General features: G+C 45.9%; 1 protein-coding gene across 2 annotated transcripts in view; it reads left to right on the top strand.

Annotated features, from left to right (window-relative positions):
* The window catches only part of LOC117220745 (uncharacterized), a 475043-nt gene extending 449892 nt beyond the window's left edge, over positions 1-25151 (top strand). Inside the window, exons 5-6 of one of the 2 annotated variants that reach the window (XM_033471006.2) lie at positions 18661-21307; positions 21433-21740. In XM_033471006.2, the coding sequence (XP_033326897.2) occupies positions 18661-21307; positions 21433-21605 (2820 nt within the window). In that variant the 3' untranslated portion in view covers positions 21606-21740. Of the gene's footprint in view, positions 1-18660 lie in introns of both variants that reach the window. The other variant, XM_033471005.2, reaches the window with a different exon arrangement.
* Positions 25152-27070: the final 1919 nt, after the last annotated feature.

Here is a 27070-nt window from a genome sequence, read left to right on the forward strand (position 1 = left end):
ATATTAATATCGAGCATTCTGTCGTTTGGCTTTATTCTCTTCGGAGAAACTTACTGAAACTGAAACGAAAAATTACTGAACTTTCTGACCGTATCAATATCTTTACAATCATCCGTTAAAACGAAATGTCGTAGAAAAATGTTACTTCTCTGGAAAGAAAAGAGACTAAGAGAACGAGCAACAGCGCAAACCTATTTAATGAACTGACAAAACATGAAAAATTGAATCGACGTAGGTTATTTTGCAAACGGCGAGGCTATAAAAGGGTCTCATCGGAAGGTTAATTTAATTGGTGTAAAAAGCGAAGGTTAACGAGCAGATGCGCAAAGATGGCGGCGTCTAGCGTCTGTTCCGCTTCCGAGCGCGACAAGCAACGTTTCGATCCGACTGGTTGGAAGAAGCGTTTCTTTATTAATGCGACTCTTAACTCCGCGTTCCCGTTACGAGCATCCTCGAGCACTCGCATTAATACAATCGTCATCACGATCGCGTAACGAATCTCGAAACGAACCGAACAGCAATCCGTCGTATTATTCCGAGTTCCATCGCAAATCGCTTGTGTTTAGAGCGATTTATGCGCGCAACACAATAGCGGCGAGCGGAACTTCTCGCATTCATTGTGCAGAAGAAGTCTGCGAAATTTGTAAACGCGAAACTCCATACAATCGTATTCTTTTTCAGCTATTATTCGATCGACGGACGCAACCTTCGCTCAAAATAAGAGTTTGGTGAAAATAGGACCTAAATTCTGTTTCCGTACGTTTCAGTTGAGCATTTAACGAAGTAGAAATCCGATCAAGTTTTCGTCTGCATGAATTCAGGTTGAGCGTTTATAAAAATTGGTGATTCACGACGAGGTTTTCGCGAACGTGTCTTTCAGGATCGCGTTCCGTGGGCAACGTCTTTATCGGTGATTTATACGTCGTTCAACGAGGAACAGGGAACCGAGGATTCCGTTTCAAAATATCATCCAAACCTAGCTTTACCGTGAGCGACTGATGTCCAAACATTCCACGGACATCGTCTAAATATCCGAGCCGCCGAACAGCTTTCCATACAAGTAACTAACACTCGAGGATTCAAGTACCATTGTCGGAGCAACAGAGAACCAAAGATTCCATTTCAGAGTGTCATCCAGTCCACTATGTATAATAGAATCTCGGGTTTCCATTCGGCCCGCCGGGCAAACAGAATTCCGCGCGCCGTTCTTTTTTTTTTCATCTGTCAAAGAATACAATAACAATCTCGCGTAAGAACCGATGACGCTCGCGGCGGCCATATTGTCGTCGGAAGACACGCTACCGAACCAAACGTTTACGGATCGCGCAGATATCTATTCCGGGCGAGCACCGAGCGATCGTATACAATTTTTCGGTTGCTTGGACGTGTCATCGGACCGCTAAAAATGCGTATAAAAATTTATTTCAATTAACACTTTGACAGCCGCGTGACCAATATTCGGAATTGTTTGCCGAGATTCGACAATTAATTCTTACGTTAATCTATTATATCTTCCTAAATTTATTTGTCTTGCAACTCAACATTTCAATTTTTTAATTTCACTAAATCGAATATATTTTACTTCTATGAAACTTTTTAGATCGTTGAAGGTGGCAATCAAAGTATTAATGCAATATAAATTGTAATATAAATAATCAATATAATTTCGCAAAATTACTGCAATATCTGCCATCTAAGAATGACAGCAATTTTAAAGACTCCATTAGGAGATTGTAAAAAATAGATCTGCCGCGCTCGCGTTCGTTTAGCCATGTCCTTTGCGAACTTAACACGTTCCGTGCCACGTGTACCATCGATGGTACACGCTTGCATGTTTACTTAGTGAACTGAACAAATTGTTTACAAGAAATTTAGAACCGAAGAATCAATTTCCACTGGAAGAATGGGTAGTGATAAGTTTTTGTTACGTTGTTATGTATCCGAGAATTAATAATTGCACGTAATATATCAAGTTTTGGTAAAATATCAAAGTGTGAAGTGTCGAGTAAAAAAAGCTCGGCACGGAACGTGTTAATGAACTGTTCTATACCTGTGCTATAAAGTAGATGATCACTGTTACCGATGCCGAGCGCCAGTAAATCGAAATTCTCCTCAAACAGACTCGATTCTCGAAAGCCCGAGGAAACGTCGGCAGATCCGAGAAACAAAAGAAGCCGTGTGCATCGTGTACACAATTTGAACCGGACCGCGGTAATTCCAGCTCGTCCGAGGCTGGACAACAAGAAGGCCCGGTTTCAATCAGTTACAGTCACGGCGAGCACCGTGATTACGCGTGGACGACATTAAACACTGGCATTACGCATTAGTGCATTAACCGGGACAAAAGGACGAGAGCTACGACTGCAAAAAGAACAGAGGGCACGAGTTATAGCTAGCTCGAGAAATCCGTGGACAGCGTTATCGATCGGCGCGATCGGCCACCGAATCGGCCGGCCCGCGATCCTCTCGATCCTCTCTCGGCACGATCGTTAATACCTGTTGGTTCTGTTTGATGCGGTGGAGCAACGTTCGGGGACCGGGATCGGGAACGCAGAAGAACCGGGACAACGAGAACCGGCCATTAACGATCGGCAGATATCGGTCTCGGCAATTTTTGTCGCTCGCGATCACCGCGAGGCACAGGCGACGCCGCTCGAAAGATGAACAATGTGACTTTGATCGGCCCGTTCCGTACGTTTAACGCTGCCATTATCGCGAACTAATAATAATACCGCGTCGCCGCGGGCGGCTCAGCCTCGGAACCGTCGCACCCCGGAATCCTACCCGCCGCGAGACTTCCTTTCCCAGAGTCAGGCTCTCTTGATTTACATACGAAACGTGTTTGGCAGCCGGACCCGCTCACTGCCGGAGGGCGTGGCGATTTTTGGCAGGCGCCAAGCCGCGCCGAGCCGCGCCGGGACAACGCGACACTGGAGGACACCGGTCAATCCCGAAAAGTCGATGCCCGCCAATAAACTGAAACAGATTATTATCCCGCCGACTTCCCCGCGATCGAAACTCTTTACGACGGCTTTTTATATGCTTGGACGGGCCATTTTCTTCAATATATTCCGCGAGATCTCCTCCTTGTAACGCCGTATCTTTCAACTTGCTAATGCAATAGTTGCTGTTCCGCCCGGTTTTACTGCGAAGAATTAAATTGTAGAAGATAACGACTTACGCTAAGTGGACATTTGTTACTGTGTGAGAAAGTTTTGTGTTCTCGAACAGATGAAAAAAATTGCGAGAACGTAATCTTCATGGTCGAAGTTCCGCTACAATCGTAGAAACCACGACGGCAAAATTTCATCTGTTCCGTTTTATTATATTGTTGCAGCCGGTGAACAGCTTTACAATGTAATTTCATGCGTTAATAGTGTTGAGATCGAGAGAATACAACAAAAACCAATGAAAATCTGTGAAGGTTGCGATCTTGTTTTTTCGCGAATTTTTCTACAAGCTGCAAAACGTTGCAATCGCAGCATGGCTATTATTATCTTTAAATTGAGAATTATTTCACGATCTTTTTCTAGGAATTTCCGTGGTCGGGATATCTCACCTTCTTATACTTGGAACAATCTGTGTCACGATTCGCAATTTTATGTCGCTTTCGTCGCGTCTCTGCGTAAGTTCTTGTTTCGATTTACGATCGTTTCCGTGAATCACAACAGGCGTTAAAGTCTCCGATAAAAGACCAGTTTTCGAAATGATTTCCGTGACGTGTATCACCAAATCTAGCAGACTTACGCACGAGTGGAGGAAGAGGTTCTGAATATTGACTTTTTTGCTAGTAGCTTTCATTAACACGTTCCGTGTCACGTGTACCATCGATGGTACACGCTTGCATGTTTACTTAGTGAACTGAACAAATTGTTTACAAGAAATTTAGAACCGAAGAATCAATTTCCACCGCAAGAATGGGCGTTGATAAGTTTTTGTTACGTTGTTATGTGTACGAGAATTAATAATTGCACGTAATACATCAAGTTTTAGTCAAATATCAAAGTGTGAAGATTCGAGTAAAAAAAGCTCGGCACGGAACGTGTTAAAGTCGCTAAATTGTGCATTGAAGTTACCAAATTGTGCATCCAAATTGGAACTCTTTTGCAAAAATGCGTCAAAGTTGCTCCCGGTCGTTGAATTCTCATACTGGAAACTAATTATAAAAAATAATGTTAATAATAATAATGATAATGTTAATAAATTGTGATGCAACAGTGTCCAAAGGCGGACACTCCGGCGCAATGATTAAATCGAAAAGCAGACGATTAAAACAGAAACTCGTGAACTCGGAAACAACGGCAAGTGAAAGGTGCACGAAAATCGCTGTTGTCTAGCAGTCAAATGGAAAAAGTGCGAGATTAAGATCATCCCGGACCTTTTCGCAAGAAACGAAATCCCCGGCGATGTTAGCGAACGACGAAGCAATTGGAAAAGGAGAACACGTCGGAGTTGCATGTAATTAACTATTTAAAGAAAAAAAAAGCGATTAAGATCAGTCGTTTGCGGCGTGGAGGTGGGGGCAAATGAATTCTATGCAAGAAGGAGAAACGCAGTAACGACCGGCGACTGGCGAGGGGAGTGAGAGAGAGAAAAAGAGAGAGAGAGAGACTTGCAGGTAGCTGCAATCCAATTTAGAGGCGGATATCCACGCGAGATCTTCACGATTTCTACACACGAATAAGACGCCGAGCACCGGCCGTGAAATCATATGCGGTGTCCAGTCACGGATGGCATTGCCGTCGCGATCGCTGTCTCTCCTTTCGAAGGGAAAAGCCGGAGCCGGAGCTGCGGCTCCGATAGTTAGCGATCGCGCCGCCAGGTGCCGCCAGCAACTGGAACCGCTCACTATACCCGCGGCCCGGAATCGCCAGTGCACAATGCAACCCGTCGCCAGTGAGTAAAAGTGCAGCAAATTAAACGGAGAACATTTTCAATATTTCCGTACGCTTCAATTTTCATACATTTTAATTGTATACATCACACATTATATAATATCGAAATAAATTTCTGTGCGCTTCCTGCATTGCTATCGTATGCAAAGTGCATCTAGTTACTGCACTGTGACTTCTATTGCGAATAGGAAGAAATTGCAGAGATCTAGCTTGCAGTGTTGATGAACAGTATAACGTTTCAGACACAATTCGATACAAAATTTAACTCTTCTCTTGTCAATAGACTGCGAATCATTATGAAAAATAAAAATGTCCTACATCGTTTGCAAGACAAAGATAATAATAAATAATATTAAATTGTTTCTCCTAATAATTCTATTAACTTGAAAATAATATAACGATATCGTTAAATTCTTGGCACGTCTTCACAATTTTATATTTCATCTGTTGATTTTCGTCATAAATGCATAAAAATTATTAATTATGAAAATCTAGGAACGAAAGTAAACGAAAACGTGCTCGAATAAAAAATTGTCTCGTTTTGTTCGGGAAATTATCGAGACTGTTGTCGAGCGGTCCAATTTTTCGAGAAAGTGCATCGTTGCAGTTGCAAAGTGCACTTTTACTCTGAATGGACCCTTTATGACTTTCATTCCAGTATCTGATTCTTGATATTTTTAAACAAAATCGACAGACAAGGTCAAAGAGGTTAATACTATCTCACGAGATACTTCGAAGCGCTCGCACGGAGACTGATCGGTCAATTCGAGCGAAAATCGTGAATCACCGGGGTCATTAAAAAGTCGCGTAAGTGCGCGATAGTTCCCGATTCCACGGGAAGGCATCAAACGAAATGAAACTCGAGTATGCCAGTTCCCGGTGCACCCGCGCGATTACGCATTGCGCAACGAACCCAGTGACGCCTTGCACCGCCGCACAATGTATTCCCATGCTCCCGAGGAACCCATTTTCCATCTGAAAAATGAATTCACCTAATGACGTGTAATGTAACCGTATCGTTTCCTCGCGCTCGTTCTGTGTTTTATTACTTTCTTGTCCCGGGCTCTGTGTGCTTTATTAAGTACCGCACGCCATTAGGACACTTTAATTACCGCTACGTACGCGACCTGCATTGTACGGACCGTCGACAGGAAATGGACCGAATTTCCAATTTCTCAGATCGAAAGTGCGCTAAATATCCGGCGATACAAATAATCGAACAATTATCTACGTTGTTTACTACGTTTTTAAGGCACGCGCGTGAACCAATGAGATTGAAATGGTTCGCCTAATCAAATCTGTTGCGATTTTTGCAAAATTCTGGATTCGCAGGAAACGTCAGAGCTCGAAGAGAAGAGAACTAGATGGACGATAGACATCGATAGAAATTAGCGATCCATGTTTAACTTTTAAGAAATCTTTTCATCACTTTCGATCGCTGCGTCTAAGGGACTCCCGACGCACTTTCCTAATTAGTATCGGTGATCGCTGATCTCGAACACCTTCTCGCATCCAATCCAAAGGCAACCGTCTAATAATCAGTAATGATTTACACAGAGCTGACGCCCGAGTGACAGTGAACACGCTTGAAAACGGTGTCTGATGCAAAACGATCCTCGAGAACAGTTACTTCCGATGCGGTGTTCTAATTAGAATCGATAATTGCGGGTCTCGATGGGTTCGCAGCATCGCCGGCGTGCCGGCATAAAGGGTAATTGTTCGACAATTTCATTAGCCTGGCTGATTTTTCCGTGAGAATGCCGCGGACCCGTCGCGAACCACTCGAGGCGGGTTAAACGATCCTCGAGGCGGATCCGCGTCGCTCCGATTCTCACCGTTACCACGAACACACCAACCAGAGGAGGCTATGATTTATTTTTTCTTTAAATTACCGAGCTTCCTAGTCAGGCGTTTCCTTTCTTTTGTTTATGCCGAGAGCGCGTATGGAAAGGAAACGAAGGTTCCCCGTGGTTCATTTGCAAAAAGAGAAAGAAGAAAATACAGAGGGAGAGAGAGAGAAAGAGAGAGAAAGAAAGATGGAAATAGGAAGAGAGAGAGAGAGAAAGAGAGAAAGACGGGAGGGAAGCCGATCCGCGTTCCTGATTGATTTATTATCGCCGAGGAAATGGTACGCTATGAAAATTTCATTGGGCGAACGCTAAAGGGGCAAACGGTACCTCGGGACGCTCTCCCGGAAAACCGTTCTCCCTGTTATGCTAATATTCGCGAACCCTTAGAGTCGCGATCGAGGCTGACGCTAATTGCTCCTCGCTCCCTGGGAATTTGATATTTATTGTTCTATTCGGAGATTAAATTAGCACAATTTGTTCGAACAATGGAGATCGAGTCCAGAAAGAAATCGCTTTAGGGAAATTAACCGAGCAATCGCGAGCTAAGCGGCGAAACCGCTAGGCGAACTCCTTCGTTGTGAAGTTGCATTGTCGAATTTTTGATGGAGGACCATTCTTGCTTAAGACTGAAAGTTTATCGATTTTTGCGAGAAACAACAAATTTTAAGGGCGACGAACCATTTTAACTGTACAATCGACGATGATTCTAATAATTCTCAGCTTTATAGAGAAGAGAAGATTCTTCTTGGAGTTCTATTATTCTTTCTGTTGTTCCTATTATAACAGCAATTTATTGAATTGAATTTCTATGAACGGTTGAAAGTACACAAAAATATATAAAATATATAAAAGCATATAAAACAGTTAAAGGTATACTGGGTTAAAATAACCAGCAACCGCAGTTAGAAGATTAATAAATTTAGTGCATATTTTTCTCCGCTTGCTAAAGATAGTTTCGAAATGTCTATTTTTGTTATCATTTTGTAAAACGATGCAGAACAATTATGGAAAAATTAAACCGAAATGTTTGCACTAGGGGCATGGAAATGGCACTTGCGTTTAGGTGTGGATGCGAGGTCGAAGCGCAACTATTTCGAATAAAACTGCTCGTCCTTCTTCCTCGGGTGTCCATAGCATTCGAGAACGTCCCGGAAGAGGACTGCGAGACGCGCGATGACCACAGTATAAAATACACAAGAAGTAACCGCACCCGCGGCGATTTAAGAGACAGTAAATGGCGCATGAATGCCTTCACTGACAGTGGCGTCGTCTAGCTGGACAGAAATATCGCTTCTCGAGCGCAGAATTTTTCGCGAAGGCATTCAGACCTTGTCAACGTCTTCGTGATCGATTGTTGAATCAATCGATGCGGTAGATATTCGGTTGTCTGCTTGAATGGCACCGAAAAACGGTAACCGATAGGTGAACCGATAGGTGAACCGATAGGTGAACTGCGTATCTTTATGCAAAAATTGCATGTATCAATTGTGATTGGAGCCAGATAGTCATTCCATTCTTTTGTTCATAATTATAATTGATTGGAACAAGTCTGTTTGATAGTTTTCAATCATCACAGCTCTTTCAATGCATTAAATTACACCTTCTCGCTTTTGCCATAAGTGCATCGAATCCACAATCTACTGATAGGTATTGTTCACCGGTACGAATAGATTATCGAACGTTTCTTCGTGATTTTATCTTCGATAACATCTTCGAGATCGGGAATAAACGTCTAGGGAATTCCATCGACTGCAAATAGGTCCATAAAAATCGGCATTAGCATAACGATGCGCAGTCTATCCGCTGGGTACGAAGACAATCAATTTTTATTCGAAGGTCGCGGCTAATTATACGATTACTCTCGATGTATCGTCAAACGTCGATAAACAAGCGCCGTCTCGATATTAATCCACGTCGAACAAACTAAATCCTGAAACGAAAATTATCATAATCTCTAATTTTTCATAATCTCCAATTTTTCATATAATCTCGAGGATAAAGTCCCGCGTTTCTTTTCCGCAAAGTCGACGAAACCACGAGCAGAGGCTACTTTCATCGCGATCGGCGGAACCGTGAACGCTTTAATATCATCTTTCACAAATGCACAGGTGCGCGGATGCCAACGGAATACCGTTCCAGCGATCGGTAATGAATTAAATATCGGTTGCGACCGTTGATTCCCGTAATCGCGTGGTCGCATGATCTCGCGGCGGACGTTCTGGAGGACGACGGTCGTTTAAACCAATGAAATTCAAAGGGCGAAGACGTCAGGGACTGGAGATACACGCGGCCGGGTTCATCGGCCAATTTAAACGACATTAGGGCATGCTGCGAAAGAAACGACGTGTCCCGTTCCGCGGAATGAGGGGCTGAGGGGCTGAGAGCAAGAAATTGCCCGCCCGGAGGAAGCAGTCGCCGCGCAAAAAGAGACATTCTGCCGTGCGGAAAGATACCACCGATTACATGGTATCAACGGTTTAATGATCGCTCTCACGTACGCGCGATTTCGCTAATTCGAACTGTTACCTTACGGTGGCCCCCTCGCCCCTCGCCGCGGCTCGATTCGTGCGAGCTTGCGAGTTCGATCATTACCAATTGCCTCCGAGCGAACTCGCGCGATCATCCTGTTGAACGATCACGACTGCTCGTTTCGCATTTTCTGCCTTCTTTTCAGCCAAAAGTCCATTCGATTTCTAGTCCGGTCTACCTCATGCTCTTTCCCACGTAAAATGCAATCTTTCCGAAATTTTAACCCTGTTCGCTGTTTTTAACGAGCATACTGCTCATACAGTATGCTCATACGAACGTACATCGTCATGAAGTAATGGCAATGGTAATAATAAAACGTTTATTTCACTTGCTTTTCAGCCTATGAAAGAGAGTGTACATTTTTTGTTTCTATACAAGGTGTTCAGAAAGATTGGAACCAAACTTATACTATGTATTATCGAGGTCAAGTAGATGAAAAATATTCAAATTAACTTGTGTCCGAAAATGCTTTGTTGAAAAGACACGCACATTTAAAGATATTTATGATCTATTGTGGCATTTATAACACTTACGATGAGAATGAAATTGTCGTAATTTATATGGAGCAGAAATCGTGGTATTGTAGAGGATTTATTGGTTTAGAATCTTTGGCTGATAAAGTTCTGTCTGTGTAATTTCGAAGGCATGCCAAAGTTAAACAGATGACAGTGTAATATGTCCCATTATTAATATGTCCCATAATATTCTCCTATCATTTATATTTTTCCAGGAATTATTGGGTTGGCAACTAAGTAATTGCCGATTTGTTCAATGAAATAGAAAATTTTTTTTACTTGGAGCGAAGTTTAATCTATAATGTATTTTCCATTTTGTTCGATGACCTTTCGCCATCTCTCTGACAACTTGAAAATTCCACGCTCGTAGAAAGTCTGATCCTTTTCGGCCAAAAACTGAGTTAAGTGAGATTTTACAGCGTCGTCATCGTTAAAAGTTTTACCACGAAGGGAGTTGTCCAGGGATCGAAATAAGTGGTAATCCGATGGCGCGAGATCAGGGCTATATGGTAGGTGTAACATCAATTCCCAACCAATATCCGTCAATTTTTGCCGAGTGGACAAAGACGTGTGCGGCCTAGCATTGTCCTGCTGGAAAATGACACCTTTACGATTGACCAATTCTGGTCGCTTTTCCTTGACCGCTGCATTCAATTTGTCCAGTTGCTAACATTCACGGATAATAAAAAATAACGTAACAATAATAATAATTTTATAATATAACATTTACGGATATCATAAAAATGGGAGTGGGAGATATCTATAACTGAAATCGGCAATTACTTAGTTGCCAACCCAATAGACAGAAATTGATCTATCTTGAATTTCTAACACACTGGTTTTCAACTCGAACAGTGTACTGTTTATAAGTACAAGCAATGCAATGCATAAAGATTGACGACAGTAGCAATTTTGCAAAGATGTCCGTTTAAGCTGCCTTATCCTACCACGTTCATACTGTCTTATTCTACCGCGTTTGTACTTTACTCCGTGCAGAAAATCATCGACCAAACGAAGATCAAAATGAAACCGGCATTTATTGAATTTGTGGTTTAATGATTCATCTCGGCCCGCCGACGATGTTCTCGCAAGAAAGAATAACTTCTCTTGGCAGACGATGATCTCGGTCCGGGGCAGAGTTGGACCCGTTCGCGTGCGGAAACCAGAAAAATTCGGGTCCCACGGTGCGCACGCGGTGCGGCGTCGGCTCGCGTTCTCAGACATGATCGTTTAGGCTGCCCCGGCGTTCCTTTCACGTAACAGCGAACTGTTCAGCCGGTTCGCGGAACGCCTTTTCACCGCGCGGATCTTGTCACGCACGCCCGCGAATCATCGGCTCGTTCCGCCATTCCTGCGAGCCACCGGCAGCGAACAACATTCCTCGTTTCGGGAGGAAAACCGATGTATGGGAAAGTCGCCGACGAAATAGAAACGCGTCGCTCGACTTTTCGGGCTCCGGAAACTACGATGATGAAAATGCCGGTTACCTTTTTTTCGCGTTGTCCTCGCCGTTTAAAGGTGAAAGTGGTGGATCGAGGGAACCTGTCGTTTTTGCTCGCAGACGAACGCTCGCTGGTTACAAAGTTGGACATTGCAGCGATGATTAACGCTTGATTCGCCGTGGACGCGGAGGAAGTTATCCTTTCGAACCGTAAAGCTCTGGGTAAAATATTTCTCGAGGTGCAGCGAACCCTGTTTCAATTCCGACAGTGGTTGACTATTGTCAAATCATTTGCTGCTGTTCCATTGTGTACTTGAGAATACCGTGGGGGGTCCTGTAACGAGCTAATTCGTTCTGGAGCCTCGTTCTTATAGATATTATCGAATATTATTACCAGATGTACAGCGCAGTTATCACCGAAAACAATAATTTCGCACATGTGAAAGAAAAGTATGTTAATATGTAAATATAAAATATATAAAAAAGAAAAATAATACATGCTATACATTTAATTTATCATATTTAAATTGTATACATTCGGCGCATCTGTGATTTAATAAAAAATTATGAAGAAGAGTCATCAATCCTAATTTTACTGCGTTTCCACGCGTTCGTTGTGACACTTTGATTTAATGAGAAAATCTGTCTGTAGGATACCCCACTGTAATTAATTTGGCAACATTAACACTAGGTTCACGAAATCCGTCAAAATAACGGGTCACTAATTTTTTCATTTACGATTATTCAGATTGCAAAGATACATTTACGAGGTATTTATTCAATACACATGTGGCAAATATTAGATATAAATATATTTATGAACATATTTGACAAAAATCAGGATAAATGTCTTATTGTTACTTTTATAAATTAATACTGAACTGTTGCTTTCAGTGCTGCGTAAATCTAGCGTTAATTTCGACATAGAATGGTATCGTTTGTTTTGATCTGCTTTTTTAAAAACGATTTTATCTGATACATCGACGCGAGACATGCGATTTTCCTTGATCTCCAGTGAAATTGCGACCGAAAATCCACACAAGCTGGTTAACAAAATTAAAACGTGCACAGTGTACCCGTCTTACCTTACCAAGAGCGATCATTCTTGCGACGGAACGAGGCACGGAAGCCCGAAAAAGATTGAAAAATCAGAAAGAGCGGCACGTCGGCCTCGGGCGTCGCTCATGCTCCGGAAGAGGGCTGAGTTATCGGACATTGGAGTCGGCCGAAGATTACGTTGACCGGAGAAAGTGATATAACAGTCAGGCCGGCCATCGGTTCGCACGGCAAACATAAAAACCATGAAATTACAGGCCCGGAGGAGTGTCACGCTACGTGTTGCGCGACCATTATCATAATTTTCAGCGGGATAACCCGCGGCCACTCGGTAACTGTAATCCCCGGTCGTTCGTTTCGTTTCATTTCGTTTCGTTTCGTTTCGTTCCGTTTCGTTTCGTTCGTTCGTTCGGTAATTCATTATCATACGTCCGCGACGATCGGCCCCGTGTCGCAATTAGAACGTCGGCTTTCGCCGTTCGTTGAATAATAGCTCGGGACTCGGGAGACGATCGACGGATCCGGAATGCGTCACTGCGCTAGCGTTCGTCGAACAGTATTATATTTAGCGGGTCTGACTGCAAATCGCCGGACGGTCGCCATTTTTCAATAGCTGCTTCTCTTTCTCCTTTCTGTTTTGCGCAATCATTTCTTGGCGTTGCCAGCTAGCGGCGATCAATTTCAATTGACAGTTTAAGACGGCACCAGAGGATTCGAGAGTTCATGACTTGCTTTTGTTCAAAAATTCCAAAATAGGATTTTAAAAAATTAAAAATTAAAAATATAAGATTTCAAAAAAATACGATATAAGATTCCAAAAAGTTCCAATAAGAATATAGAAATTGTCGAGACGAAATGGCTGACACACGTCTATGTCTACGCCTAAAGTGGTCGATTTAACTTCTTTAATCGTATCTTCAGCAACGAGAATAATTTGAAAGATTTATTGGAGTTTTCTATTTTATTTGTACGTTTTGTATACAACCTTATTATATATTTTACACCGTTGTGATGTCTCCCACATTTTAGTCTTAAGATTATCATCAAAATTATTACTATCATAATCAATCGCATTTTAACATTTCGCTCTTATACCAAGGACTCGCGCCCGTTAATAAATAAATAATAATAATAATAGATTGAATCGTTAATAGTGTCCTCTTTGTCGGTGACCGAGAAAAGAAACTTTTTGGTGAAACGTCGTCGCTTTTCTCTCGCCGGCAAAGAAACTTTCTGGGCTCGTCTGCAGTTTGGTCGTGGAATTAGAGAGTTTTTGTTGCTCTCTCCCGCTCTCTTGTTCTCTCAATTGATTAACAATGTTTTAAGGAGACACTTGACGGGACCGTGTTAAGTCCCCCGACACTTGCTTTCATGATGGGTCAGCGCCCTCGTGTCCTGGAACTGTCCAGTTTCGTTTTGGAGTTTCGAGAAACTTTGCTCGCTGTTGTCTTGCTGCAATCATTGTGCTTACGTAAACGTGTGGTTCAACTGTGATTCTTTCTTTCGCATTTCCGAGTTTTAATAGTTCTGCTTAAATCTGCCTCTGTTTTAATAGTTGGTCCGAATTGCTAAAATTTCTTGGTTCTGAAATCTCTCCCCTCAAGACTAAACATTGTATATTAATATCGATTTCATCTTGTGCGATGGGTAATTTTGTAGTTCCATTAAATTTCTTTCCTTTTTGGTTTTTTGTTCCTTACAATTGGACTACGGATCTTATGCAAAATAAAAATTTCTTACATCAGTTGTAAGAGACATTTCATTCTCCCTATCATAACTTTAATTGGTTGAAATCAGCGCACTGATATTCTTCTCAACTCTTTCACCGTTTCAACAATTCGAACTACCCAGTCAAAATGGCGGGTTTCTGATCCTTTTCCTTCCACAATTCCCGATACTACAAAAATGTTTTTCTTAGAAATTTTATATGAACTTCTTCGTCGAAGCATATATTATAATAAAAATCGTAGTAACTTTAAATAAATCCAGTCTCGTCGTTGTTATGTAACAATATACATACATTAGTCACGTTTATGGCTCGGTAGTTCTAACGTTAAATCGCGCCTGTTCACTTTTCCCATAAATGCATAAAATTCGCGGTCTACTTATAATGAATAAATAAATAAATAATAAATACTTAGCCACACTTTGATCCAAAAGACACGAGCAATGCTTTAAATAATCTACTTCCGTTTGAACTTTTCACCACGAGTTCAACTCAGCGTTATACGACGAAGGATTAAAAGTGGTAGCTCGTTGAATAAATAGCAAGAAACGTTAAAAATTTCGAAGGTTCTTCACGCGGTTTCGGTGTTCGGCTCACGCGGATCGTCGGACCAACCGATCTCGACGATCGATAAGCCGATCGTGGTCCAGTTTCCGAGGGTTTCCGCTCGTACGTGACGTCTCGGCTCCAAGTCGCGGGTTGTTCCTTCTAAAATCGAGGTGGCCGGCGTATATAGACCGGCCGTAAGCTTGTCTCTCGCGGGCTTGTATATTTACGCATACCGGCGGGCTCGACGTAACGCAGGACGCCCAGCGCCGCGACGCTTTTCGCCCGCGTCCCGTGTATATTTCTTCAAGCACGCACACGCGTCCGCGAACGACATACAGCCGCCGTTTCGGCTCGGCTCGGCACGGCGTCAACTCGCCACCGACGCCACTCCAAATCCGATCGAGCGCCGAAAGCGTCGCGTTATTTTTCGCACGGGAGCTGACCGCAGCCACCCGAAAACACACACGCGCGACTCTGTAACACGAGACAACCGCCATTTTACTCTTTGTCGCCCGCGGAACGGAGCCTCCGCGGGGCGCCGAGCGCGGCCCACCCTCGGCGATACGTGCTAATTTGCAGTCCGCGCGCGAAAACCAGCAGAAAATGCCGGAAACACGATTGCAAATTTAGCCGTCGATTCTGCGGACCGGCTGCGAAAACCTTTAACGCTCGGCCGACGGCCCTTCTTCGCAAAAATATAACTGTCTATGCTCGACGTCATTTCGTAATTTTATTTATCAGCTTTCTTTTTGTTCAGGATATTTACAACGCGCTCATAGACGCGTTAGCTTTTTCTATACCTTGATGAAAAATGTGAAAATTTCGGTAAGTTATCAGGAACTTATTATTCAAACAATTTTCAAATTCTTGGTCCGAGCGTGAGTGTTTCAAATTTGGCTATTTGTTAGATCTTCGATTGCATGATGATTCTGCAACACGATAGAAATTTCCTGCATTATTTACCAGAAACCGTTATCATTTTGAATAAGTTGGATCATTCAATTGATTCATCATTCATCATTCATAATTTTCCATTTTAAATGGCACTCATATCGAATGGCTATCATAGTCTTCTGAACCACTGCAGAATTCACAAACACATGAGTGGGTTAGAATCATAATGATGTAAGTCAGATTTTCCTCACTGTGAGAAACAGGAAATGTTATTGTTTACCAACACATATACTGTCTACTGATCGAATTTATTGTTAAGATAATTTAGAGTTAAGTCAATTTATAGTAATTGCATAATTTCTGTCGCTTGTTTTTTTAACATTTAGGCATGCATAGAGACGGCTGCTCGAGACATAAGTCAAAATGTTCGAAAATCTAACTTACGCCACCACGATTCCAACCTATATTCACGTCAGTGTCATCTTTCTCTCGTCGCGAGAATTTGCATAAAGGGCCGGACAGTCTGCGACGATCGGTAAGAAATCGGCACGCCGTCTCTGTGTCTCCGATTCCTGGCAATTCGATTAAAGATTTCACGCCACGTTTTCGCAGACGATCGTGCAGTGGCCTCGTAAAGCCCGATGCCAGTATATTGAACCGATCCGCTCGAGTCGTTAATTACTCGTATAACGATTTTCAATCAGCGAAGATCGCCGCGGATAAACACGGTTACGAAACTTCCGTTCGCCGATTATTATAGTAATTAGAAAGTCCGATCGTCGGGAACGAATCGGCGTTGTCGGTCGCCGCGAAAATATGATCACGGCCCGGCACCGATCGGCAACGCCAAAGAAGCCTGCACTTGACTTTCGATGGCTCGCGCGACGCGACGGTCGCACAAAGAACAGGTGTATCGAAATCAAGAACGCGAAAGAGAAACCCGGTTGAACCGCAGCAACGGCCTTAGCTCGGCTCATTGCCGTCACACTTTTGCGGACCAGTTCCCTGCAGCGAAATCGGCGGCGGCGTCCTGGCAACCTGATAGATCACCCGATAAACTTATCGCGAATTTATCGCCGCGATACACATCTCCGCGGAACCAATCAACGAGTACATTCGCGTTTATTAGAGACATTTAATTTGCGGGAGACAGTTTCAGATTTCTGAGAGATTGAGGGATAATTGCGGAGACGTTTAATGGCTGCGTAAATTGATCAGTTTCGAAGTTGATTGCCTAGCAAGTGCCGGCATGCATTGGAAATGAAACTGCCGAATGAAACTGTTGTTTCGTTCGGAAGGAATGCGAAATAAATACTGTTCACGCTGGATCAACAAGCAACGAGCACCGTGCGAGAGTGTTAAAGGTCCGCGGCTCGTCTCGATTCTCCGGAATGAATTGCCGAAGAAGAAGATCAATTAATAAGAGGGAAGAAGCCGCGCGTTACGACATTGATGACATTGCTAACAACGAAAGTGTTTCGTCAGAGACGCTTATCGGGCGGCATAAAAACGCAGATTCCTGTTTGCTCCCCGTATTCCCATTCCACGGTGACTAATGGCGGTAAAAACCGACTGTTTACAGTTAATTATTTCGCGATTCACTCATCATCGAGCTAGGAGCCCGCGTCCGACGCGGCAACTGAAGTGGAACTAATTGCTCGCCGCTAAAGCGAATAAATTAGTTTTGATTATTCATTGATCCGTTCGTATTAATCGTTTCCCCCGCGCGCACAAAGTAAAACGACATTACGTAAACGGCCTTCTACGGTCGCGGAACGGCGGAAGTGTTTTTATCCGGATATGGAGTTATCATGGGACGATTACGCGAGGCCGAAGGCTGCTCGGACTGTACAAAGAAGTCGAAGCAACAATCGACTCCGTCCGATTGCTGTACAAGTGTTCTGCCGCTTCCTTGGATGCAGCAATTCTCTCTTGAAATGTAAACCTTTGTCGCCTCCGCATTTTATATTATTTCATAATCTGACTTCTCGTTTGTCGAACGGGTTTGGAATATTCTAATTTGACAGCACACATTTCCGACAGCACGTTTCAATGGACTTTAAACAGTTCATGCAGTGTTAAGTAGAAAATGATGCGGAGCACATACGTAACGCACGTTTAGTTTCTAGATAATATTGTGCTGGAAATATTTACGATCGTTTTACTGCTACTTTGTTACTTTCGATCGACGATTCGGTAGGAAGCGAGAATTTTATTGCCATCGAGCAACCAGGAAGAAATTCATTAAAGCAGACAGAGTTAATTTATGTAACGCTTCGGCGACGAGCGGCCATGGCACACAATGTTTTTCCTGTGCCGCAGCTTTTTCTCGCATCTACTCCTACAACTTTTGTTCCACTACCCATTAATTCGTTGTCTTGTTCCGTGACGTCCGATATATCCGTTTGACGCGATCGTTATCGATAGATAATTGTGTGAAAATGATTGCAGCGAGGCAATGCTACACAATATAAGACGCAATTGCTGAATCAACCCTAACGAGTGTAGAGTTCACGGGGATTTTCAAAGTAACCGTCGGGCGAAAGGGTGCGCAGCGTAAACCCTGCGCGGTGCTGTAAGGACGAAGGCGTCGTGTACTTCTCGTCTACGTGTGTACGATAGAGAAATAGCACGACGAGTGTGGTTGTGTGTGTGCGAGAGAGAGAGAGAGAGAGAGAGAGAGAGAGAGAGAGAACGTGCGATCGCGACAACGTGTCGATAAGAACAAAAAGACGGACGGTTTTCGGAGAAATAGCGCAAAGTTAAATAGCGAGGCCGTTTAATTTCATAAAAATCTGTTTCTGCACAAATATCTCGGTAAACAAGATTACGTAAGTGAGCATACTTAATCGATTAATTGTTTGAACATTGTCCAATATCCTCCATGAACTTTTCTCTTTCATATTTCAAGCGCAACTAAACGACGTTTCCTTCTTTTACTCGAGGCATCTTCATCTATAATAATGCTCAATAATAATAATAATTCATCAATACTAATGCTCCACAGCATTATCCTTCAAAGTTAAATATGAAAACATTTTCAATCGACAGTTAGTCTATGAAAGACTTCCTACTAAAAGCCGATGATTGTCGAAACGTGGACCGGAGATGTCTGTAAGCACTAGATGCATCTTCAAAGCCGAATCGTACAGGCCTCGAGAGGTATCACCCAGAAGCCTAATCGACCTCTATTTTCTGTCTTCAGGACTCGCAGAACGGCACGGTGCTGGACCGATGGAGCATCTGTTCGCCTGAAGAGGAGCCGCTGGTGCTGCAGCAGTTCCTCAGGTTCGCCGAGACGCGTCCTTTCGTGCAGCAGTTGCTGCTGGCCGCCGGGACGCCGGGTACGGATGCTATGTCACCAAGCAGACGACCTTCGCCGCCGACGATGCCACTAGCACACCTACCACCTCCATTGCACCTGCTCCATTGCGGCCTCCCACCGCCAGGCTCGCGGTTGCCACCTCCGTTGCCACCGCCGCCGCCTCCGCCGGCGGTGTCGCACCCATCGATGTCGCCGACGCCTCAGAAGCACCACTACTCCTCTTCGTCGAGCGGGAACCCCGGAGTAACGAGTAGCGCGAACTCGCCACCCAGAAGCCTGGAGTCTCACCTGACGGTGTCGCCGTTGAACAGACTGCAGAGCATGCAGCCGTTCGACTTCAGGAAGCTGGGGACGCTCGGCCTGCCGGCGTTCCCGCCGCTCCCACCACCACCACCGGCGGATCAGCTGATGCAGAGTCGAAAGTCGTTGAGGAACACGCACAGTCCGCACAGTCCGCCGCATCACCCGAGCAGCAACCAGCTGCAGAGGCCTCACATGCCCCCGGTGGCCCCCGTGTCCTCTTCCGCACTCAACTTCGGCCATCCACTGTCCGTTGCGGTGTCCTCCGGCGCGCTACCTCCCAACTTCCCGGCCCACTTTCCCCCTCCGCCGATGGGCAAGTCCTCCGGCTGCGTGGCCGGCATCACGGTGCCCTCGGACGTGCACAGCGGCGGCGAGAAGAGCAGCGAGTTCGGCTCCGAAGAGGACGAGGAGGACGACGAGAATTGGGACAGCGCGTTGAACCTCAGCAGGCGCGACTCCTCGAAACACGGCGAGCAGCGACACCACCCTCCACTACCTCTGCAGGCAGCCCCGCTCGGTAGGCCTCCGGGGATCCCCGGCAGGAAACCTCACTCCCCGGGTAAACGGCCGGGTAGCCAATGGGGCGCCTCGACGAACATCCCGCCGAACCTGGGCACCACGTTCATCAACCCGACCACCGGCAAGAAGCGGGTTCAATGTATCACCTGTTTAAAGACCTTCTGCGACAAGGGCGCCCTCAAGATTCACTATAGCGCGGTACACCTGCGGGAGATGCACAAGTGTACCGTGACCGGCTGCAACATGATGTTCAGCTCGAGGAGGTCGCGCAACAGACACAGCGCGAACCCGAACCCGAAGTTGCACTCGCCGCACATGCGACGGAAGATTTCGCCGCACGATGGCCGGTCTTCGATGGCGCACGCTCTGGTCCTGCCTCCGGGAATGCCGGTGCCCGCCACGGGGTTCAAGCACCTGCCCTTCAGATCCTTCCCGCTGCTGACCCCGCCACCGGACCTCAGATCGCCGGCATCGCTTTGCGGGTTGGACTTCAAGCACTTGGACCAGGGGATCCCGTACGACGAGACGCTGCATCAGCGGATCAACGTGAACGCGAGTCTGTCATCGACGACTGGTCTGACCACCTCCTCCATGGCCATGACCACGGCCGCAGAGACGCCAAGTACCACCGTCGCCACCAGGGAGTCCTTCTCCAGCGGCAGCGCGGCGGACACGGTGTCGCCTTCCACTCAAGCCTCCACAGCCGTGGCGGAAGGCGAGGACGACGATGACGACGACGACGGAGGCATAGTGGTGGTCGCGGAGGACGACGCCAGCAACCTACCCTCCAGGCTACCCCTTCGTCCCGGCGAAGAGGAGGACGAGCAACCGGCTGATCTCAGTCTGACGAAAAGGAAGGTGTACTTGGGCGAAGCTGGGGACGAGGATCTCGTGAGCAACCCGGACAGCAACGAGGACAACGACTCCATGGGCACCGTCGACCAGCAGAGCTTCTCCATGAGCCAGCTCTCGTTGAACCTGACCTCGTTGCACAGTAGAGGCGTCCGGAAAAGGAAGTCTCAGCACCCGACTCGCTGCGCCGTTCTCACGGAGCTGCATTCCTCTTCGACGGACGGTGACTCGTCGAACGACGAGGAGAGGGTGAAGAGACGTTGCCTGTCGGACAGCGCGAGCATCACGTCGATGAACGACTTCCAGAGCGAGCCGGAGGATATGTCGATGTCCCGATTGGAGGCGGAGGAGCGGAAGACCTCGCCGAACTCGCCGAAGAACTTCAACGATCACGAGTCCAGCTCCCGTTCCCCGGAGGCCAGCAACAGGTCCTCGGGGGAAGGTAGACGGGACTCGGCGCTGTGGCATTTACCTCAGGAGGACCCGCGGGATCTGAGCTCGAGGGCGAAGTCGCCGAAGAGGCAGACCAGCCCGGAACCAAAGACATCGCAGCCGCAACCGCAGTCGCAGTCGCAATCGCAATCGCAATCGCAATCGCAATCGCAGTCGCAACATCAGCATCAGCAGGAGGAGGAAGCGACTTCGACGAAAGAGCCGTCGGAACCCGGCGACAGGCTGAAGAGCGAGGCGGTGAAGGTGGAGCAGTCGTCGGCGAAGAAAGACGAGGAAAAGTCGAAGGAGGATGTGAGGCCGGATGAAGAAGATGTGGACGACGACGAGGATGACCCGTTGGAGGAGGTCGATGAGGATGATGATGATGAGGAGGTGAACGACGCGCTGCGCAATCAAGAAGGTGAGCGTCCCGATGATCCCTCCCGTGCCCCGAGCTCGGTCGACAGCCGTCCGACGACAGCCGACGACCTCTCCCATCACGACCCCTCGACCACCACTTTGCGTCAACTCGAGTCCTTGTCGCAGGGTCGCGCGATGCTGAGCCACGGGACGCAGCGGCCGGGTTCGAGGTCTGGCCGCGATTCTACCAGCCCCGTCAGCCTCACGACGCACCAGGAGACCACCATGGACAACTGCTCACGTGGCTTTCGCTCATCCAGCGCCTCACCCTCCACAGCGGCCATGGATATGGACAATAGCCTGATCACGTACGCGCGCTACGAGAACGGCGGGTTCGTCAGCACTCAGGAGGTGCCGCTCGACAGGGAGAACCCGAGGCGATGCACCGCCTGCGGCAAGGTGTTCCAGAACCACTTCGGCGTCAAAACCCATTACCAGAACGTGCACTTGAAGCTGATGCACCGGTGCAGCGTGGACGGGTGTAACGCCGCGTTCCCGTCGAAGAGGTCGAGGGACAGGCACTCGGCCAACCTGAACCTTCACCGGAAGCTGCTCTCCACCTCGTCCAGCCCGCCGTTGTCCTCCAGCCTGCCGCCCAGCCTGTCGCCGCGGGTCGAAGACTCGCAGATGAACCCTCTGCTGCGCAACGAGTTCCTCGCGAGACTGTACGCCGACGCTGGCATCGGCCCGCTCGGCGCCTACCCGCTCACACCTGGACTGCCCGACCTGGCCGCCAGAATACCGCCGCCGCATCCCCTTCTGCTCCCGCCGCACCTGGGAGCCACCTTCTCGGGTCTGTCCTCGTTCGCCTCGCACCTGGCCGGCCTGAACGGGCTGACTCAGCAGCATCTGAGCCATCTGACCAGGATGTCCCAGGAGCAGGCGACCAGGCATCCCGCCACCAGCTCGCCGATGTCCTCGCCCGGCCCCGAGGACAGGAAGGAGGAGGCCAGGTGCACCATTCCCGGGTGCGAGCGGATTTTTGGGTCCAGGGCAGTCAGGGATGCTCACTCCAGAGACCCCCAGGCTCATAGAGACCTGCCGGTGCTGTCGACCAGTGGCTCGTGACCGATCTCGTTCTGCGGACGCGAGTATTACTACCCTTTACTGTGATGCCAAAATTTTGACGATTCGACCGATCGCCATTGATCTCGATTAGGGAGGCTCAGCGAGGGTGAGGCTCCGCGATTCTGGCCCCGAGCTGGGCCTTATCGTTCAACTTTTACGTGCAATATCGGACGGGACCGCGCGTCGACCATTCTGCATTGTTCGAGATTTTAGGGTGGGGGGAGGTTCGAGCGGCCGGTGGCTGGTCTTGTGAACGGTGCTTGTCGATCCAGAGTTTGCTAACTGGATCATCTGCTTCAATTTTTATGGTATCGAACTTTCCTCGTTTCTGGGTTTTTCGATTTTTTATCCGTAGACTGTGGACATTGCTGTAGATTTTAATCGGCGACCCCCTGTAGATGGAGTTTATATTTTATTTTGTATATTTATTTTATTATTATTTTTAGTCTTTTTATTTTAGAAGATAAAATTTTATTTTACTTGGAAGCAATGGCTAAATTTATTACTGTATTTTTACTATGACTTTCTCAGACGACAAAATCTATTTAAATCGATTTAAATCAATTTAAAACAATCTAAAACAATTTTATCTACAGTCTACTTATCAGTCTCCCTCCGTTTGCTTTCCCATTTCTTGAAACACAAGGTGCTCCAATCTAGTCAATTCGGAAGTCTTCAGCCACGACGCTGGAGTCGAAAAAAATTCTTTTCACCTCGTCCTTAGCTGTGTCCTGAAAACCTACGATGTTCCTTGAATAATTAATAAACACGAAGTACCGTCGAAAAGAGACCGGACCGTATCTATAATTTTCATAAACTCGGTTTGGTTTCTTCTCGTTGACACTTCATAGCGTAACAAACAAATGGAGCTTCGTCGATCCAAGTCTGACCAAAGACGAGCCTGTTCCACTGTTCAGCTACCTATCGTTCAAACCAACGGCTAACAAAATCTCACAGATTTCCCAGAGATAAAGCACGGATCTTTCTGCATTTATTGTTGCATTTATTTCACTCGCGTCAAATTTCATTACATTCTTGCCACATGGAATTTTTCCATGGAGGAGCGCAAAACGTTCTCCGATTCCAATTTCGATTGATTGGAGTTTGCATAAAGATCCGCGATTTATCGATGGACGACAAAATTTCGCGGGGATGTTTACGAGGAAGGATGAGGTCTCGCGTGGTGCAGGTGGTCGCCGCGCTGGTGGTTGCCCCGTGGCCAGTCCGCGTGTCACGAAGCAGAGCAAACGAGAAAGAGAGAGAGAGAGAGAGCTGATCGACCGAGGAAGCACTGGTTCCACCCCCTGCCTCTGTCTGTTTGCTAATTAAAAGATGGAGGTTCGACAGGCCGGCGACGGCGGCCGGCCGGGTACAGCACAGGATCGGGAAGATCGAAACACGGACGATTCCGGTCTTCCGGCTGATTTTATCATCGTTGTGATAACGTAACATTTAGTAAATATGCCACTATTTAATCAGTAATCCAATTGCTACCGCTGTATATATAAACATAGTACCTTTCGATGTATCGCGATAATTAATCTATTAAGATATCGACGCGGCCACGAACGCGAACTGAAAGGCGCGGCGTGCGAACTTCTCGGGACAACGATAGTTTTGTAAAGAAACGGGAAGAAGACCGGTCTCTGCGCGGATCGGTGGATCGGAGGGAGGAATCGAGACTCGAATGGTAGCTATCGGATTGCCCTAGCCAGGGAGGCTGGGGAATTTGCCGCGATCGTCGCCCCTCGGACGCCATTTTGTCCCGGAGAACGGTAGTATTCCATCGATGAAGTTTCATTCGTTCAAAACGTTTGTTGAAACGATCAAGAGCCGAGAGATCGAAACGAAAAGGACTTGTTTTTTCGAAACGAAAAAGTCGCAGCCGATAGAAACATTTGATCTCCATTTGAAAAATTGAGGTCCGCGCGAGTGTTCAAATAAAATATCGATTCGATTCGTAAGGATTTGTATTTGCACAAGCAGCCCGGAATTTCCGCGGAACTAGGGTCGCGGCTTAATGGCGTCCGGCTAGACTGCAGCCGTAGCGACCCGCGGAATGGCGCCGATCGCGGCAAAATGGATCGTTGGATTCAGATCATAGTAGAAGGGCCGAGGACGTGAAATGGCACCGATCGACCACGGAAAAAATCAAAGTGACGGACGTCGTCTCGCGCTAGATAAATGAGAATAGATAGATTTTATTTATTGTTTCCTAGGGATCCTACACGACACACACTGTATCAGCGGCCAGTAGCGGGCACTGCCGCGGAGACTTCCTTTCTCGTAGAGTCGGACGATCATGTTGAAAACTCGCGGACTCGGTTTGTCGGCCGATCGCGATCGATTCTACGTAATGCGTTCTCGTGGATCGATCGATCGCCGGTCCGGCCGACTCTTCTCTCTTCGGTTGTACATACATTGTATACCTTATTTTCGTAGCATGCGCGTCGATTTCTCTTGTACGGCCAGGAGTTGTTGTTGTTTTATCTCGCGAACCGGGGATCACACCGAGAGAGACAACGGGGGGAGGGGGGGAGAGGAGAGTTTTTTTTTCTACGCGATCTCTACCGGTCGCCCGCGATTCATCGCCCCCGCATATCGGCGCGACGGCAGCTCTCGCGACACACGACGAACCCACTACTAATTACACTCCTAAGGGCGAAACCAGATTTACAATTGTAATTATGTATAAACTGAATGCTATGATGTATGATATTATAGATCGATTATAAAGAACATTCATCACTATGAAAATAAATACCTATCGAAATCAATATACGCCGCTCTACTTTCGAGTTGATCCATCATTCTCACCCGATCACCTCAGCGCAACATTTTCACATCTTTTGACTTTAAATTCTATAATATGGATGCACGTACAGTGAATATAACTTTTCATTTATTTATTTGTCAAGGCACGGTGATAGAGGAAAGCAATTACTAGAGGGAACAATCAATGTTTCAATTCTAATTTTTAATTCTAATGCATTTCGTTTGTTAACTGTGATATTTTCTCGTTCGATTCGGTGACACATTATTTTGCTTCTCAACGCACATTCGCTCAGCGTATTTCTTTTCAACGATATTAAATAATTCGACCAGAACTTCGTTACGATTTTATGCTCCCTTCTGTCGCCGACTACGAATTGAATAACGTCGATGTACGTAAAATGAATATATCTTGTCAGAGAAGCATTTATTTATTCATCAAGAGACGGCGATAGAAAATTGAAAAAGCAATTATCAAAAGGAACAATGAACATTTAGTTTGCTAGCTGTAATATTTCCTTGCTCGACTCGGTGATAAATTGTTTTGCGTCTCACTGCACGTTCGCCTAGTGCATTCTTTTTTAAACAATTTTAAATAATTCCGTCAGAGATTCGTTGTGATCTTATACTTTCATCTGCCGCAAAAATACCAAAGAGACAACGGCCGCATCTTGCACAACATCTATAAATGGAATTAGAATACTTCGACCACAGATACTCTATTACCCTAAAAAGTCCCCAAGACCAGCATTCCGTGGCATTAGCAGGTTGCGACCCTTCCTCGACGGTGCATCGAAGGTGCTAATCCAATCTGGCCGACCTATTAAAGCGGTTTAAATCAGCCGTTGGATTCAGCAGGGTACCCGGGTCAAGCAGAGAGAAAAGAAGAGAAGAAGCAGGTCCAGGTATCCCCTGCGTACATGTAATTAACGATCTCCTTACCGCACGGTGATCCCCGGACCGGGACACTTCTAATTATCTAGGCCCGGTGTCAGCGGACCTTTTCGTTTGTTTGCCATTCGAGCACGGAGGATCTCTCTCGGCCGAGGTGCGTCGCGAATTTCAGGCAACCTCTCCGGCAACCTTTCCCCTTCTCTCTCACCTGGAATGAATCTCGGCTGTCGGTGTGGCTGCTCGTGGCACCACGAGGATTGGTAGGCGTGCGCGTGCACGCCCGCAAAGATCCCTGATAAACGAGCCGCGGCGTCCCTCGCCTCCGAGAGCGGATTTCTTCCGCAGAAAACGAGGTCGAGCCGAGAGCCGTCGTTCGAGGTCGTAGGCGGGATCCATGGTTTTTCATCTGTGCACGACCGAGGTGGATCTCGCTCGATCCCGAATCCTCCGGGATCTCGATCGCGGCCTCGCGATTCGTCCTGCTCGAAATTGGCTTGCGATCGACGAACAATCACCGGGTACGCTGAATTATCAATTTTTGCGTTGGATGCGAGAGGGGACGCGTACTTGCAAAAATCTCTTCTCTTTATTATTATAATATTGATTATTATAACATTATAATATTGACTATTATAATGTCATAATATTGATTATTATAACATTATAATATTGATTATTATAACCTTATAATATTGATTGTTATAACATTATAATATTGATTATTATAATGTTATAATATTGATTATTATAATGTCATAATATTGATTATTGTAATGTTATAATATTGATTATTATAATGTCATAATATTGATTATTATAACCTTATAATATTGATTACTATAACATCATAATATTAATTATTATAATGTTATAATATTGATTATTATAATGTCATAATATTGATTATTATAACATTATAATACTAATTATTCATCGAGGCATCATCATACGATACCGATAATATTCTTGAATTTTTCTGATCATTTTATTATTCTGCAGTCCGATGAATATACAAACAATATATCCAACT

The sequence above is a fragment of the Megalopta genalis genome, chromosome 9 (genome assembly GCF_051020955.1).
Source record: "Megalopta genalis isolate 19385.01 chromosome 9, iyMegGena1_principal, whole genome shotgun sequence".
Classification (NCBI taxonomy): Eukaryota; Metazoa; Arthropoda; class Insecta; order Hymenoptera; family Halictidae; genus Megalopta; species Megalopta genalis.